This window comes from Carettochelys insculpta, chromosome 4, assembly GCF_033958435.1.
Source record: "Carettochelys insculpta isolate YL-2023 chromosome 4, ASM3395843v1, whole genome shotgun sequence".
NCBI classification, from domain to species: domain Eukaryota; kingdom Metazoa; phylum Chordata; order Testudines; family Carettochelyidae; genus Carettochelys; species Carettochelys insculpta.
Genome location: NC_134140.1, coordinates 32,393,235 through 32,411,089, shown reverse-complemented (window position 1 = coordinate 32,411,089; position 17,855 = coordinate 32,393,235). Strand labels below are relative to the sequence as shown.

At 39.9% G+C, this 17,855-nt stretch overlaps 1 protein-coding gene across 3 annotated transcripts in view; it reads left to right on the top strand.

The window, feature by feature from the left end:
* KCNIP4 (potassium voltage-gated channel interacting protein 4) overlaps positions 1-17,855 on the top strand; it is a 444,168-nt gene that overhangs the window by 398,454 nt on the left and 27,859 nt on the right. For all 3 annotated transcript variants that reach the window (XM_074991763.1, XM_074991762.1, XM_074991761.1), the window contains one exon: positions 14,689-14,758. In XM_074991763.1, coding sequence (XP_074847864.1) covers positions 14,689-14,758 — 70 coding nt within the window. The remainder of the gene's footprint in view (positions 1-14,688; positions 14,759-17,855) is intronic.

The window sequence follows — 17,855 nt, the reverse complement described above, 5'->3', positions numbered from 1 at the left end:
GTGAATATCTGAGAATGAGCTTAAGTAGACCAACATTAGAAGGATTATCAATTCTCATGCTTTAGGAGCAGCATTTCCTTTATTTTTTTCATCCACGAGCAGAATGAATTTTGTTATGCACACCAAGTCATGTGTGGATGTGCACCACCAGTAGAAACACATAGTGCCCACTATGGGTGGCTGTGGGCACTCTGTTAATCAGCTGGGTGTCAGCTGAATCTCTTCTGGGTGGCTGCCCAAGTGCTCAGCTTACAGGGAACACTGTTTAGGAGATAAACCAGTCCTTGGAAGACACAAGGACAAGCTTTCACTGCAGATTTTAACTCAATGCATTTTTAAAAGATTTAGTTCAGAAATTTTCTATTAAAAATGTTGTCAAAATATTTTTGCCACAAAAATAGTTTCCAGCAAAAGTTTATTTTTTCAAAGGGAAAATAATTTGGTTGAAAATTTTTGACAAATGTATTGTTGAGTGGGCTGAGTTAAAATTTCCTGTGCAATTTGCCATAATATCCAGAATGATACAGATACAGGACTTGACTGATCACTGATCCATTTTGGTATAGCAGTACTTACATGCCTGCAGTTACTGAAAATTAAACTGTCTCCCTATATTCAGTTATTAGCCATTGGTTTAGAATATCAGCATTAAAGGTCGGGTTCTAATGAAGACTTGCTTTATTAGACCAAGTGCTTAGATGCATCAAAATCCAAAGCAGTGCAGCTAGATAAGGTTTGATTTTTTTTATCTATTATTTATATTTCATTTGCAACCAAAGGCCACAGTCAAAGTTGGGGATCTCATACTATTAGGCACTATTCAATCACATAGGAATTCATGGTATGTGTCCCAAAGAGCTTACAATCTAGTTCAAGAACAAAACACACGAAACATATATCAAAAAGGAAGGGCAAAGGATGTACAAATGTGAAGTGTTTACATAATCTTGTGAGAACAGCATGGCAGCAGGAAAAAAGCAGAAAATGGTAAGGAAGAAATGAAGTGAGAAGGAGGATAAGGGACAAGAACAACAAAAGTGTGAAGAGAGAGGAGAGAACAAAGCAAGATGGAGAGCATCATGAAGGGCAGGGAGAGTGAAGCTGGCATTGGAGGACATTGGAATCAGCTTAACTTCTGCACCAGGAAAGATAATGGAGCAGGTAATTAGAGAAATTATCTGCAAGCACTTGGAAGGTGGTAAGGTGATAGGGAACGGCCAGCGTGGATTTGTAAAGAACAAATCATGTCAAACAAATCTTATAGCTTTCTTTGATAGGATAACAAGCCTTGTGGATGGGTAGAAGTGGTATACCTAGACTTTGGTAAAGCATTTGATCCAATCTCGCATGATATTCTTGTCAATAAACTAGGCAGATACAACTTAGATGAGGTTACTGTAAGGTGGGTGCATAACTGTCCGGATAACTGTACTCAGAGAGTAGTTGTAAGTGGTTCTCAATCCTGCTGGAAAAGTATAACAAGTGGAGTTCTGCAGGGGTCTGTTTTAGGACTGGTTCTGTTCAATATCTTCATCAATGATTTAGGTATTGGCGTAGAAAATACACTTATTAAGTTTGCAGATGATACCAAGCTGGGAGGGGTTGCAACTGCTTTGGAAGACAGGGTCATAATTCAAAATTATCTGGATAAATTGGAGAAATGGACTGAGGTAAACAGGATGAAATTTAATAAGGACAAATGCAAAGTGCTCCACTTGGGAAGGAACAATCAGTGTCACTGATTGAGGGGAGAGACTGGGAATGGGAAGAGACTGTCTAGGAATGACTACAGCAGAAAGGGATCTAGGGGTTATAGTGGACCACAAGCTAAATGTGAGTCAACAGTGTGATGGCGTTGGAAAAAAAAGCAAGCATGATTCTGGGATGCATTAACAGGTGTGTTGTGAATAAGACATGAGAAGTCATTCTTCCTCTCTATTCTGTGCTGTTTAGGCCTTAGCTGGAGTATTATGTCCAGTTCTGGGCACCAAAGTCAAGAAGGATCTGGAGAAATTAGAGAGGGCCCAGAAAAGAGCAAGAAGAATGATTAAAGGTCTAGAAAATGTGACCTATGAAGAAAGGCTGAAAGAATTGGGCTTGTTTAGTTTGGAAAAGAGAAGGTTGAGGGAGCACATGATAGCAATTTTCAAATATCTAAAAGGGTGTCATAAGGAGGAGGGAGAAAACTTGTTCTTCTTGGCCTCTGAGGATAGAAGAAGAGGCAATGGACTTAGCAAGGGAGGTTTAGGTTGGACATTAGGAAAAAAGTTCCTAACTGTCAGGGTGGTCAAACTGTGGACTAAATTGCCAAGGGAGGTTTTGGAATCTCCATTGCTGGAGATATTTAAGAACAGGTTAGAGAGATGTCTATCAGGGATGGTTTAGACCTTACTTTGTCCTGCTATGAGGGCAGGGGGCTGGACTCGATGGCCTCTCGAGGTACCTTCCAGTCCTAGTATTCTATGATTCTGTTCTATGATTCTATGTCCTAGAGAGATTCTCTCCAGACTTCTGTGGAGAGCATGCTACTACCCCTAGTTCTTTGTTGGGGACAAAATAATATGCAATCACTATCGTGCCTGAGCGCTTGTGCACCAGTGGTGTTCATACATGTGTTGCTCTTTACTGCTGAACAGTGACACATTTTAAGGTGCTTTTTTTGGCACTTAAATCCTATTGATTGTAATTTATTTATATGCCTAAATTCCTTTAAAAATCTATCTCTAAGTGCATTATCATTTGACCTTAAAAGGTTAGAAAACACTTAGCAGGGATGGTCCAAGTATATTTGGGACCCCTCATTGCAGAGAACTGAGCAAGATAACCTCTCAGGGTCCTTTCCAGTCCTATAGTTCTGTGATTCTATGGAGTGCTGAATAACTCCTACCAGGGGCATAAAGGTTTCAGCACACTGAAATTGGAACTCAGCATCTTGTAGGACGACCCTACTGTAGTTTTTAATTTGTGTTTAGAATTAGCAGCTTTTAAAGTTGCACTGTCAAAGGGTTAATGAGAGAATAAATAACAGCTATTAAAGGGAGATACTGTCTTATCACAAACAGTTAATGACCCTTAGCTCATACAGGAACACTGCTTTTTATAACATGGAGTACTAGATCATGATTACCTAACAAAATATATGTGGCAGTAATAAATTGTTAGAGCAGAGAAATTTAGTCTTACAGAATAGTCCTTCATTGAACACATTACTGCTGTATTGTCTCAGAGCGTTATTATTATCCTTAGGAGGTTACTCAGAGTGTTATTACCCCCCAAGAAGATTACTCCGCCCATTATTACCCTTAGGAAGATGATTACCCTTAGGAGAAAACAGAGGTTGGACATGCCCCACTATTATTCATGCTTACCTCCAGTAAATTTATATTTCGGTTTCTCACACAGATTGTAACCTTGTGACCCAAATTTTAGGAGCATTAAAGAATAAGACTTTTATTGGAGCTATTTAAGGGTACAGAAAAAGAAGTCCAAATTTTTCCCTTGAATATGCTCCCCCAGGATTCCAGTTGACTTATGCAGTATGTCTGTAGGCACAAGGACAGCAACTGGCCTTTACATAGCGTGCAGGTTTCATAGTCCCATTGACTGTTTGAGTATTGTCAATGGCACATTTTTTGATTGTTTTGTGTCACTGGTGTAGCAAAAGAGCATCCCAAGCAAGAAGCAACCTTTAGCAATGCCATTTCTGGTTCATCTTCATCAATGTTTCATATAGAGCACATTTAAAAGGTGTTACCCTCTCCTCTCATTTAAATGGAACTAGAATGAGATTTCCCTGCCAAGCTGAGCTACAATGATATTCCATATACAATTAGCAGAACAAGGTATCTGAATCCAGTCTGTCACATTGATAAATTATAATGCTATTCCTTTAGTTCTCTTGGTCACTTCAGCCTGCATGACTGTAACTTCACTTGTGCTGTAGCTAAATTCCAGCTCACTATTTGCAAGTTTGGGTTTGTATTCAAGTAACATTTTGACTTATAATATCTGCGCACAGTTATACAACATATTTTACGTTAATGTCAACTCCTAGAAGGATGTGTGTACAATAAAGCCATTACATGGATAGCAAAATTGCTATCTGGTGATATTGCAGATCTCAAACTTGTCATCACCACTCAGAGTATACAATATAATAAAGTTGACTTTAGGGCTAGACATGCAAGGATGTTCGTTCTGAAGGTTACAGGCTGCAAGAATTAAACATTCATTGATAACTTGCTTAGAGTCTAGTCATGCTTGCGTTGAAGTGGTAATTCTCTTTCCCATTTCAATGGGATCAGGCCCTAAATACTATGCTCTAAAGCTGGTTTTCACTCTTGAGTTATCAAAAAATCTCTCAAAAAAGGTATAGGTTTTATTTATTTATTTATTTATTTTTATAGCCACTTGTCTCTTTTACCAGCCTTCTCCTTTCTTGTCTTGGATTCTTAGCTGAAAATTCAGTGAGACATTTTCTAATTGCTATAAAATATTTTGACAAACCAATAAAATAGTAGAAGAATAATTTTTCATTTGGCACAGCCTTTCATAGTTTTTTTTATTTCAACTGTTTGACATTTATACACCACACAGAACAAAAGTGCATAGGAAACCTAATAAGACAAGGACAGCTTTATGTGAATGGTGCAGTTTCATTCCTCCATCATTGCTGTAAGTGTCATATCATGTGTTGAATGAACTTCCTTGCAAAGATAATAAGAACAAAAATCCATAGCATATAATTCACAACTCTGTATCAGCTTTTGTACAATATAGTTTGCGCTTTTCAATTTGTTTCATTTGAATTCTTTCAGTACTTTATAGAGACTAGTTCTAGTGGCACCCTTCCACATTGTTCTAAATTAATGTATATAAATCAATGTCTTTCATTCAGCCAGAAGGCAATTTAATCATTTTTATACTAGTTATTCCCCACCAGATTTTATTCTCATCTCTTCTCCTGCCCATGATTTATACCAGCACGTACAGAATTTTTCTACAGAAAGATGACTAACAGTTCCTCCATGATCCCCCGAGGGGTTAGAACAGCAACTTGTGACCTTTAGCAATTATAAAGTCCAATAGAGTCAGAGAATTGTCTGATATTTGACATGCAGTGTCCCTCTGTTTGTCATGACACTGCAACTCTGCATCAGTACATAATAATGTTTAGTAAGGACAAGTGCAAAGTACTCCACTTAGGAAGGAACAATCATTTTCATACAAAATGGGAAGTGACTGTCTAGGAAGCAGTACAGCACAAGGGGATGTAAGTGTCATCATGGACCACAAGTTAAATATGAGTCAACAATGTGACACTGTTGCAAAAAAAAAAAAAAAGGGCAAAACAAAAGCAAATATGCAAATATGATTCTGGGTGTGTTAAGAGACGTATTGAGAGCAAGTCACGAGAAATTATTCTTCTGGTCTGGAGAAGAATTGGAGAGGGTCCAGAGAAGAGCAACAAAAGGTCTAGAAAACGTATCCTATGAGGAAAGACTGAAAGAATTGGGTTTGTTTAGTTTGAGAAAGAAAAGATAACAGAGGACATCCTAGCAGTTAAAAGGGTATACAAGGAAGAGGGAGAAAAATTGTTCTCCTTGCTTTCTAATGATAGGACAAGACAAGAAGCAAGGGGCTTAAACAGCAAGGGAGATTTAGGTTGCACATTTGGAAAAACTTCCTAACAGTTAGGGTCATTAAACACAGGAATAAATTACCTGGGGAGTTTGTGGATATTTTGGAGCAGGTCAGGGAGAGAGGGACTGCTTTTACCTCCTCCTTTCCTTCCTCTTTTCACTTCTACCTTTAGAGGAGAAGGAATTTTTTCATCCTCACTTTACTACTTCAAGTTGCAAATCTTGTTTCAGCAGCCTCTGTGGATGGGAGGGAACCTATTTCTTCTGGTGAATGTCATCAGTGCTCTGCATGTATATCAGTGCCACACAGAGTGTGCAGGGTTCCACCTGAAATGAGATCTGGTAGATGCTACAAGTCTCTAAGAGCTATGTGTGGCTTATAAAGTCTCAGACTTCAGAGACTATCTCTGGGCTAACGTGTGGTGGAAAGCTGACTATTAACCCTTTATCTGTAATAACATATCCAGTTTTAGCCGGAACCGTAGTATTAGAAGGGAGTTCATTGTAAACTCTCATCCTATAAGTCTGAGATTAGCAATCTTATCTAGTTCCCATTATTGTCATTAGAAAAAAAATGCATTGTGTTTATTAAGAATTGGATTGGGCTCTAAGAAATGAATTCATTGTTTAATTTGAAAAATCGGAATTAGAAGCATACACAAGTGTTTCTGCATTGTATTTTGTAATTACAGTATACAGTAGGGTCGCGACATTCGCAAGGGTTTGGTGTTGAGAACTCTTGTGAATGTTAAATTTCGCGAATATCATCTCACCCCCTGCCCAGGTCCCAGAGATGGAAGCCGAAGGCAGCCCCGCCCCTGGCCGTCCCACGCAGGCTGGGTAGCGCTTGAAGAGTTGTATGCAGGGGTCCTCCGCGCTCTTCCCCTTGAGGAACGTCTTGGCAAACCAGCTGTTGAAGTGCTGGTTGTATGCAGACTTCAGCTCCATGCACACCTCCCCCATGCTGTTCATGATGGAGCAGCAAGCCTGAGGAATGAACATGACTTGCCCCCCCCACCCCGCTTGCTTGGCAGGGTGGCATTCCCCACAGTCATATTTCCTTGGCACCCTGGCATGTGCAGCATTGTGGTGCATGTCTGCTGAGCTGAGTCCTCAGATCCGAGAGAGAGAGAGTGTGTATGTTATGGGAGGGGCAATGAAATCAATGTGGGCCCTGCGCTTCAGCTGCTACATTGGGGGTGCATCCTCAGGAGGATCCTCACATGGGGGTGGCTTTTCCTTAGGAAGTCACTTCACACAGGCTGCTTTGGGAGGGAGTGATGTCTGGCAGGGGGCTTTGCAGACCTACAACAAAGGGGTCAGGTGAGACACCTTCCTCTCCCAGTACCGTATGGGGGAGGCCGGCATCCACGAATAACTGAATTGGAGAATGTTAAATTTGCAAATGTCATGACCTTGCTGGATACTAAATTAAATTTTTCAATGAAAACTAAAACATACACAGAGGAATAAGATGAAAAAAATCAAATATGCACAGCTTCTAAGTAAATGGAACAAAACAGAGTAAATAAATTATACAAGGCTAAGTGAATAAAACATGTGAAGAGCTGTATATTAAATTATCCCAGGTGCAAAGTCCAGTTCAGTCAATCATATAAAACTGTTTATAAACAAGAGAAAGTTGGAGATAATTAGAATGGTACTAATTGGATTATTTTGAATTAACAGCAACTTGAAAGATTCTAGAAACTAAAAGAAATGGCTCTGGTAGAAATCACTGAAGTGATGTTGGCCTCATTAATGTTATTGGGTTGTGGTTCCCACCCTTCTGAGCCATCTGTGGGAGACTAAAAGAGCCAGTGGGATGGGTGGGTGGGAAAGAACAAGTTCATCTTCAGGACTCCCATTATCCCTGTCACTTCTAGAGGCCCTGAGATGTCCCAACTAGACATAAGGCCTGGAGAGGGAAGCTTAGTGCACCAGGACCTCCTCCAGCTCAGGCTAGGTCCTGAACAATATCTAAAATGTGAATCTGAATTGCCCACTGTTATGTTCTTGTTCATGTGTCATTTTCTTTCCTCTCTCTATTTCTTCTGTCTTCTGTCTTTCTCTTTTTGCCTCCTGTGACAAAGAGCCTGTGTTAATCGAACAAAAGAACTCTCCATTTTGCAATACACTGCCGTGAAACTGTGACCAGAAAGGACAGCTGAAAGCAATGCCATAGACAACCTGACACTGGTCAAAGTTTGCCAAGTTTAGGAGTGTCTGATAAGACCATGAACTGTGGCTGCAATTTCCAAAGGTTGCAAATGAAAGTGATTGTCGGAGATAGAAGTTCTATTTTCTCTTTTACTATTCTTTTGTGTTCTTTTTTGTGTGAGTTTATCTTGTTCTCTTTTACAGGAAACAGGATTTAACTTCAATTACCACAGCTCAAGACCATTTAAATGAACTTTTTTTCCAAAAAAGAACAGTTAATACCATAATTTATTCAATGAGAAAAGACTGTCCTATAAAAGGAAAAACTCCATACAGCCAACAGAATATAGGAATTGTTCAAATGAAAGGCTATTTAATTTTTTTTGAAGTTTCAGATGGTTTAACTGTTCTCCTTCTTTGTCCATGTGTTTAATAAAAGGTTTTGAAGATTTTTAATTGTGGCTGTTACAGTGGGAATAAGACATTAATAACATGATACAGATTTGACCATTATATTCAATGTTATAACAGTAAACAAGGGTTTTATTAATATTTTGTCCCGTGGTGCACCAAAGATACCCCCTTGACACAACAGAACTAAATTTATGTGTGTAAAAAAAAAAAAAGCGGATGGGGGGGCACATGACCTTTGTCTATAAATATTTTCAAGATAAAAGTATTAAAGAAAGAAGCTCCAAAATATCTGTTAATGATAAGGTGCCACAGGACTTCTGGTTGTTTTTGAAGATTCCGACTAACTCGGCTACTCCTCTGAAACTTCTCAGGGAATGGTAGAACAAACAGAAGGAAAGGAAAGGAAATATTTAGGGTAGACCTTAAAGGGAACTTATTTAACAAGAACAGTTGGCCAGTAGAATGGCTATGCTTAAAATGCTATGACTTCAGGCATCCATAGATTGAAGTGATGAGACATCAGTGGAAAGCCCAGCAAAATTCAGAGGGTCAGGTAGGTGACCGAGATGATCACTTCTGTATCTGTCACTATACAATTCCTTGAAAATGGACTGCTTTTCAAACACTATATTTTTCAATGGATGTGTTAATACATTAGCTCATTAAGTGTCAAAGCAAATATCACACTTTTAGAGAAAGTGGTAACAAATCATGTTATCTATGGTAATTGACTCATATCATGAAAACTGTGCTGCATGGTAGTAGCTAACTTATAATTGGGCTAACATAAATATAATTCAGACCAGTTGTTTTTTCCAGGGTGCATTTGTATCATTTCCTTTGTGACAGCATTATTTGTAACAGTTAACATGTTCTGTTATATGCTGTCAGGAAATTATTTATTTATACCAGAAAGAGAGCAGATTGCACACTCAGTGAAAAGAGTGTGCTCTGGATGTCTTTTTCTATAAACTAAAGAAAAGGGAGAGAAATCAGCTTACACATAAAAGAGCCCTAAAACTAGATGAACCTAGATATGTTCTTTGCTGCCCATTTTGTTATAAAACTACCCTCAAAGGATGGAAAAATGACAACCATGTAAGCACAGATCTATAGCTCCTGTTCTCAGTACCCAAAACACTCTTTGCTTTTAGAAAATTACAAACACAAAAAAGAAGTTACTGTAGCTTTTGCTTGTATAGTAAATACTAACCTCATCATAGTCCACTTTTTCTCATTCATGTCAGGGAACAATTTTCTGCTTTGGGTGGGTACAGGAACATTATAAAATATACCACTACAGGATGTAAAGAGAAGTTCATGAAACTAGAGAATATTTAATAACATTTTTTATTGGGTCTGATTAACTGCTTCACTGCATACTGGTCCTTGTGTTTAGATTTCTTTTTAAAGGAATTGCTATAATTTAAAAAAAAACACTTTGCATATAAAATCTTTGTAAAAATATATACAATATCACAACATGAATTTGTTCAGCCTAGAGGCACTTGAGGTTTGAATAAGATGGAAGTCTCTTTGGGGGAATCTGGAAAGTAGATTGACAGGATGTGTGTTCATTTGGCCTTATATAATCCCTCCCTGTCCAAAATGTTAAGTGGCTGGAGGGGAGCTCCTTCCCCCCAATTCCTGGGTTGTACCTCAGCTAAATGGGAAAATTCTTCCATCTTAGTATTGGACGAGAGAATGAAGAGAAGTGAACGTAGGTCCATTTCAGATTTCACATCATTCCTCCATGAGGCAGGATAGTCTGACAGGCAGTGTCTTCCATTAGGTAGGACACTGGACTTGGACTCGAGACGTGGCATCTGTTTCTGCCTGTATCACTGACCTGCAGTGTGATGAGGAATAACTCATTTGAATGCTCTTTCCACTCCAGTCCTTGGTCTGTCTTCTTTATGCATCCTGCAAACTCTGTGGAGCAGGAAATATCTCTTACCGTAGCTACATCTACATTTGCATTCCTCTTTTGAAAGACGAATGCAAATGAGGCACTGATTTACATATCTCATACTTTGTTTTCATAACCTTTTTTTTGGAAGAGATTCTTTTGAAAGAAAAAAAGCAGTGTAGATGGGGTTTATTTTTGAAAGAACCCTTCTCCCTGAAACAAAATAGGAAGAAGTGTCTTTTGAAGATGGGGCTTATTTTTGAGAGAACCCTGTCTACACTGCTTTTTTTTCTTTCAAAAGAATCTCTTCCAAAAAGAGATTATGTAAATGAGCACAAAATATGTAAATCAGTGGCTTATTTGCATTCCTTTCAAAAGATAATTCCACTCTACAAATCTGACATGCATTTTGACAGAGAATAGATCCTTTTCAGATGTAACTAAACTGGACTGAAAATTAACAACACTCCTGAACTCCTATTTGCTGTCTAAAATCATATTGTGTGTGACCTTCTTCTCATCTTCCATGTTGAATAGTAACAGAGAGGAAGCCGTGCTAGTTTATACACTATCAAAACAAAAAGCAGTCAAGTAGCACTTTAAAGACTAGCAAAATAGTTTATTAGGTGAGCTTTCGTGGCACAGACCCACTTCTTCTGAAGAAGTGGGTCTGTCCCACGAAAGCTCACCTAATAAACTATTTTGCTAGTCTTTAAAGTGCTACTTGACTGCTTTTTGTTCTCATCTTCCAATACCTTACCTCTTCTCCTGAATGTAGGTCATGAATTCCTAATTTTCAGTCACTCCAAATTACAGGCACAAGAAATAAATTAAAGTTGCATGTCCTAAACTCAAAGTTTTCCTTTTCTTTCTGTTTAATAAAAATGCTTTGCATTTGTATCATGCTTTCCATCAGAACAGCTTAAAAATGTTTGCAATGTGGGTTGGTTTTCTCTTCCCCATTCTGTAGATGGTGAAAATAAGGCACTGGGAATGTCTGTGACTTGCCAGCGTTAGTGGCAATGTCAGAAATTGAACACCCATCTTGCAGATCACATTTCCTGTATTAGTCAATACACAATACCTTAACTTACCATATATGGAGCTATACATCTCATAGAGCTTGAAGGGACCTCAGGAGGTCATGGAGGCCAGTCCCCTGCCCTTTTGGCAGGACCAAGCACCATCCCTGACAGCTTTATTTTTTTTTTAATCTATTTGCCCCAGATGGCTAAATGGCCTCCTGAAGGATTCAGCTCACAACCCTGGGTTTAGCAGGCTCAAACCACCAAGCCATCCCTTCCTACACTTTGTGCTTTGAGTGGCACATAAGTCTTGTATGAGTCTCCTCCATTTCACTGTGTCTTGAGGGAAAACTAGCTGACTCCAAGAATACCCCAGTTATTGTCCTTCAGTCTCAGTAGATTTTCTCCAAGTTGTCCGAGGTCTTCCTCTTTTGGGTTTTCTTTGCAGGTTTCATGTGAGAGCTTGACAGACTGTGCTGGATGATGGTTTTCTGAAAATGTGGCCTAGCCACCCCCACTTTCTTCTCTTGATTTGAACATCAAGTGTTTCTTGTCCTGTTCTGTTCCAATGCTCCTCATTTGTGACGAAGTCTTGCCTTTTGATGCAAAGGATGTGCCTTAGGCATCTGTTCATGAATGTCTGTAGTGATCTGAAGACTTTAGTACACCAGGTCTCACATCCATACAAGAGCACACTCTTTACACTTGTATTGAAGACCCACAGTTTTGTCTTCACAGATATAGCTTAACTCCACATGGGACAAAGAGTCTTGAATGCAGCTGTTGTTTCCCCTATCCTGGCATGATATCATTGTCTGTTGCTCCATCTGTGTCCGTAATACTCCCCAAGCAGGTGAACTGCTCCATAGCTTCCAGGTCATCCCCTCCCAGTGTGATAGTGGTGGTGTTGGACTGGTTGAGCCTCATCGTCTTTCCCTTTTTAATGCTCAGTCCAGTCACTGAAGCAGTTTTGGCTAGCATTGCAATCTTTTCTTCCATACTTTCATGTTGGTGTGAAAGGAGGGTGGTGGTGTCAGCAAAATCAGTGTCCACTAGCTGTTTGAAAAGTGTCCACTGACTGCCCTGCTAATGGCCATGTGTTGTCCTACTTATAATCCAGTCCACCATTGTGATCAAGAGCAGGAAGGGTGACAATAGGCACCCTTGTTGCACTCCTGAGAGTATGCTGAAGGATTCGGAACAACTGTGAATATTCTGAACAACATTGTGAACAAATGGGCATGTTGAAGGTTTGTATGTTGAATGGATCAGGTTAATAATTTTGGATGGACTGTACAGTATTGCAGCAGTTTCCACAAAATGTCTCTCTCAATGCTGTTGAAGGCTTTTTTGAAGTCTATAAAGGTTATGTACAGGGATCGATGCAGGGTGTCCACACTAGAAGAGGAGCAGATATAGGTTCAGACCAGCATCTGCTCTTGATGAAAAACAAGTTCAAGCAGTACACCACAACAGTGACCAAGCCAGGACTGAGATTCAACATAGAACGGCTGAGGGAGTTAGAGACAAGAACCAGTTTCTAATTGGGGCTGTCCAACACATATGCAATTTTGACAAACCTTATCCCAGAACATGCTACCATGGAACAAATTTTGGAACACATCAAAACAGCCTGGAAGGAAACCTACAATAAAACAATGGGAAAGAAGACAGGGCATCACAAAGAATGGGTCACAGCAGAATCTCTGAGAAAAGTAAAAGAATGAAAGAACAGAAAACCCTTAGTCCACAACAGCAAAACAAGAGCAGCCAAGGTTGAAAGCTCATAAACTGTATTCAGAAGCCAACAGCAAAGTTAAAAAGTTAAAAAGGCTATAAAACAGGACAAGAAGAACTTTGTGGAAAACCTTGCACAACAAGCAGAACAAGCTGCAGGACGGAGAAACTTCAAAAAGCTGTATTACATCACATGAAAGCTAGCTGGGTCACAGCATGCAGTGAATCATCCAGTACAGGATAAGGAGGGCCGTGTGCTAACAAACCCAAGCGAGGCAGCTCAGTATATGGAAGGCACACTTTGAAGTGCTACTGAACTGCCCTGCCACATGGAACCTCTGGAGTTACCACCTGCAAATATACCTCTACATATTAACAGCAACTGACCTACAAAAAAAGAAATCACAAAAACGATTGCCAATCTGAAAAGTGAAAAAGCACCTAGTCCAGACAACATCCCTCCAGAATCAATCAAGGCAGGTAGTGAGGCATCCAGTCAACGTGATATATAATCTAGTTGGGAAAACATAGGACACCGAGGAGATCCCACAAGACTGGAAACGTGGCTAACTTATCAAGCTTTCAAAGAAAGGCAACCTGAAGAAATGCAAGACCTGGAGGGGCATCACGTTACTATCTGTTCTAGGAAAAGTGTTCAGTAGGATTCTCTTGGGAAGAATGAAGACAGAAATTGATAGACAGCCAATGGAAGAACAGGCTGGTTTCCAAAGCGAGAGATCCTGTACTGACCAAATGCATAACACCACCTCCCTTCTATTTCTTCTGTCTCCAAAGAGAACTTTTATAAAATAATCTACTTTTTCTTTTTCCCCTTGATATCTTTTTTCACTTTGCCTAGTTTCCTTTCCCCGTAATCTGACTGCCCTTTAGCCTACTTTCCAGTCATGTTGTTTGCCTTTGTCATATTTGGTCCACACGCAGGAGTAATAGGACAGAAGGATCTTGAGGGCTTGGTATTCCTTTTCTGTGCTGACTTCTTTGGAGTTCATTGTCCACATTTTTTAACCTTGAGGTGGAGTTTGAAAAGAATATTGCCTCCCTGCTGTGCAGCTGGTTTCTGTTCAGCATGAGGGCACTCTGCAGCTGTGAGAGAGCCTCTGGCTAATGGCTACATTGATAGGTTCATAAAGGAAGTACTGCTGCACAGCTTAGAGATGCTGCTATCAATCACCCAGCTCTGGGAAGAAACTGAAATTTAGATGTGGCATAGAACAGCAAGTCTAAAACTGTGGGTTAGAACCCAAAAGTGTGTCATAATCCTATTTTAATGACGTCACCAGGTCTGGCATTAAACTGGATGGAGTCCAGGGTTGAAGTCTGAGCCTCATTGCCCACAGATGAAGCCTCTGGCCCTTGGGTTTTGGCTCTGTTTACCCTCAACACCACCCCCCCACTTGGTTTGGTGGCATTTAGGCTTTGCCCCCTCCCCCATGTGACACTGCAGGGCTCCAGTAGTCTCATGCTTCACTCCCCGCTCCTAGGGTCATGACGTATTTTTTTGTCAGAAAGGAGTCATGCTGCAATGAAGTATGAGAACCCCTAGCATAGAAGGAGCCTTCATCCCATGGGAAGTTAATTAAAAAGTTGCTTTCAAGTGATATGTTATTAATATTTGTTTTAAAATGCAGGAATGAGATTTTGTTTTTTCAATATGTTAATATTCCAGATGTACCCGTATCAGCTTCATCAGCTGGGATGTATGATCTCATGATCAGTGGCTTTGTTTGCACTAAGGTAAATGGACAGTTTACTCATATGTTTTGTCTGTGACTTTCTTTAGGAGTGTCCCAGTGGGGTTGTTAATGAAGAGACCTTCAAAGAGATTTATTCTCAGTTCTTTCCACAGGGAGGTGAGTACTCTGCAGACATAATTAGCATCGCTAGCATTTACGGAGAACTGCACTTGTGAATTTCTAAATTGGATTAACCAGCCTATTGTTCATCTTAATAAACTGGTTGCATAAAGTTCTGCAGAGAATTGTTAAGTATTTTAATGTCTAGAAATAGTCACAGGCATGTATGAATGTAATGGAAAAGAACAGCATTTTACAAGGTGGCAGTATCTAGTTGTGATACAGTTTGTGTATATTTTTGAAAATCAGGATCCTCTCTACAGCTTCCTATCTTCCATATTGTCACCAATAGGCATTCTCCAGTCTAGAACAATGAAAGTGAACTCACCCCTTTTCACTCTTGCTTCAATAATATTGGTAAAATACATTAAACAAATGTCACAGCCATAAAGGACTTATTCCTGCAAAGCACTATGTATCCTTACTTCCATATGATTTGAAGACCCTAATAGTGAAATCATGACCCGGCTGAAGCCAGTGGCAAAATTCTCACCCATAGTCATTAGGCTTTCCTGATGTGAGACACTTCATTTTTACATCATTTACAAAGGGGAGCCACATCTACTAATATCATTTTGGTATTTGTCAAATCCAGTGAATTCATTCATGAGTAATAGGTGTTATGGAGAGGTAATGTGTTTATCCTTCAGAATAAGATGCTTGCTGAGGTTTTTATAAAAGTTCATCAGAAATTTATGATTGCAACTCCACTCTCCACCTCTCATATTTTTGTTCATAATTCTCCTTGAACTAGAAGGAATATAAATAATGTTACTTTTTTAAAAAAATCAAACATGTAAATTGGCATTATCATAAATGTAGTATGTGTTTTGTTGGTATTGTGAGAGAAGATAGACTGTAAGGCTTGTTTCTTCTCTTGGTTGGAGTTTTAGTTAAAGTAGTGTTGTACAGTTGTACATTTGTGAACCAGTACTGACTTCTGTGGAATAAGTTATGATTCACACTAGTGTCAGTAAGCTCAAATTCTGTCCAATGATGTTTCTCTTTTCTTAGGCTATTTTACATTGAACAGAGGTACAAATGTATGAATGAGATCACAATATTCTTTGAGGGCGCTGATAATAGTGACTCAGCTTTAAACCATATCCACATATGCAGTTTCCTTAAACTCACTATCTCCAGTCATAATATGCTCAATTGTATTGTTCTTTACAACTGCCATATTGTTAACATGTAGAAGTATTCAAGTAAACCATATAAAGGACATTAGGGAGAACAGTGATCAATATGTCCATCATATTTGGGGATATGTATTCCTATTTCAGTGCTTGAAAATAACATTTAATTCTGGGTTTCCATGAACACAAACAAAACCATTTTTGTGAAAAAATATTTTCATTCTATTTAAATTATATCAATACACAAAGGAAAAAATAATGATTTGATAGTGTAATCCTCACTTGCCCAGAACTCCCACAGAGATTTGCTTTGCAAGGATCATAGCATCCAGCTGCATTAAGTATTTATAGTACTTTAGACTCCTAAACTACAAAGAAAATCACAGGGCATACCCTTGTGTGAAGATTCTTTGGTTTGATATGCACTCTGGACAGGTGTTGACCTGTCCAGGTCTCTGTGTGGGACTGAGACTAAAGTCAGTTCTTTACTCCTGAGGTATTCAAGATACCTTGGTCATGTAATGATTTACAGGGACCTGCATACAGATCCAGATTATCAAATGCAAGCTCCTAAAGAAATGGGTTAATTGGGTGCTGGGCTCCTTTGAAAGTCTTGCTAAAATAGTATACGTATGTGAAGTCATAGAGGGTAAGACAAGAAGGGGCCACTAGACTATCCAATCTGACTTCCTGTATATCACAGCAACCAACACCACCTGGCACCAGCAGAGTAAACCTAACAACCAAAACTAGACCAAGTATTAAAGCTCACAAGAGACTGTTAAATGCCCCAAGCAGAGAATGGGAGGGAATAAGGTGCCTCAATGCCAGATGCTGCTGTGATGGCAGGGAATTGATTAAGTGAGCTACTCCTTGATCACAGTGAGCAGGCCCACCAACCAGCAGCAGGAGGGTGGGTGCAGCTAGGGAGCAATCGCACAGGCTTGGAGCCTCCTGCCACCTCTGCGGTGGCAGCTGGAGCCCCTTTACAAGGCTGTGGAAGCACTACTGTGCTATCCTGCACAGCTCTGAGGGCTGTGGGGGCAGGGCCCAGCACCACGCTACAGGCAGCACTAAGGGCTGACTCTCTTCAGCTTTGTCCCTTCTGCCCTTCTGAGGGCCCAGAGCAGGGTCCCTCACATACCTTGCCCCAGGTCTGTGGGAGCTGTCAGCCTCACTGCCAGTGAGCAACCTACATCCTACGCTGCAGACGAAGCCAAAAAAATCTAAGCTTACTGCCCATCTGACCTTGAGGAAAATTCTCTCTCAACTCTATGTGGCGCAGTCCGTTATGTTTGAACATGTATCAGCCAAACACCTGAGAGAAAGTGGGATACATATCAGAGAAACATCCCACCCTATCCCATGTCCCATCTCTACCTGTGGCCATCTCTAATGCTTCACAGGAAGAAGACAAAAAAAAGGAGATTACACCGATGAAAAACATTCCTTCTTGACTCCTACAGATCAATAACTGAAACTCTGAAGCATTACATTTTAGTAACGTAAGACATAAACCTGAAGGGATTTGTCCCAGGGCTGGCAAGCCCTGCCCATCCCTGCCTCCGGTCATGTTTGCAATTAAATTATCTTGGATTATTTTTATGTATATCTGAATATGCAAAAGAATAAATAAATGAGCTACTTATACAGAAACAGGTGTGATGTACACCTGAAATCACCAGTCCTGGACTGTGTGTAGTTACGTGCATCAGCTGTTCCTACAGTGTAAACAATACAGAAGGTGAGAACTTCCCATTCCATCTGAGAAGGCCAACTGTGATGTAACATATCCTCTGTATGGCAATCAAGCAGCTTCCACCAGTCCTCACCTGATATTATTTTCATGTGTTACCAGGGAAATCATTTCATTAAAGTGCAGGAGAAGTGGGGAAAAGGGATAGAAAGGGGACAGAGCTATTTATTCCAAATAACAAATGGATGATCAATAACTA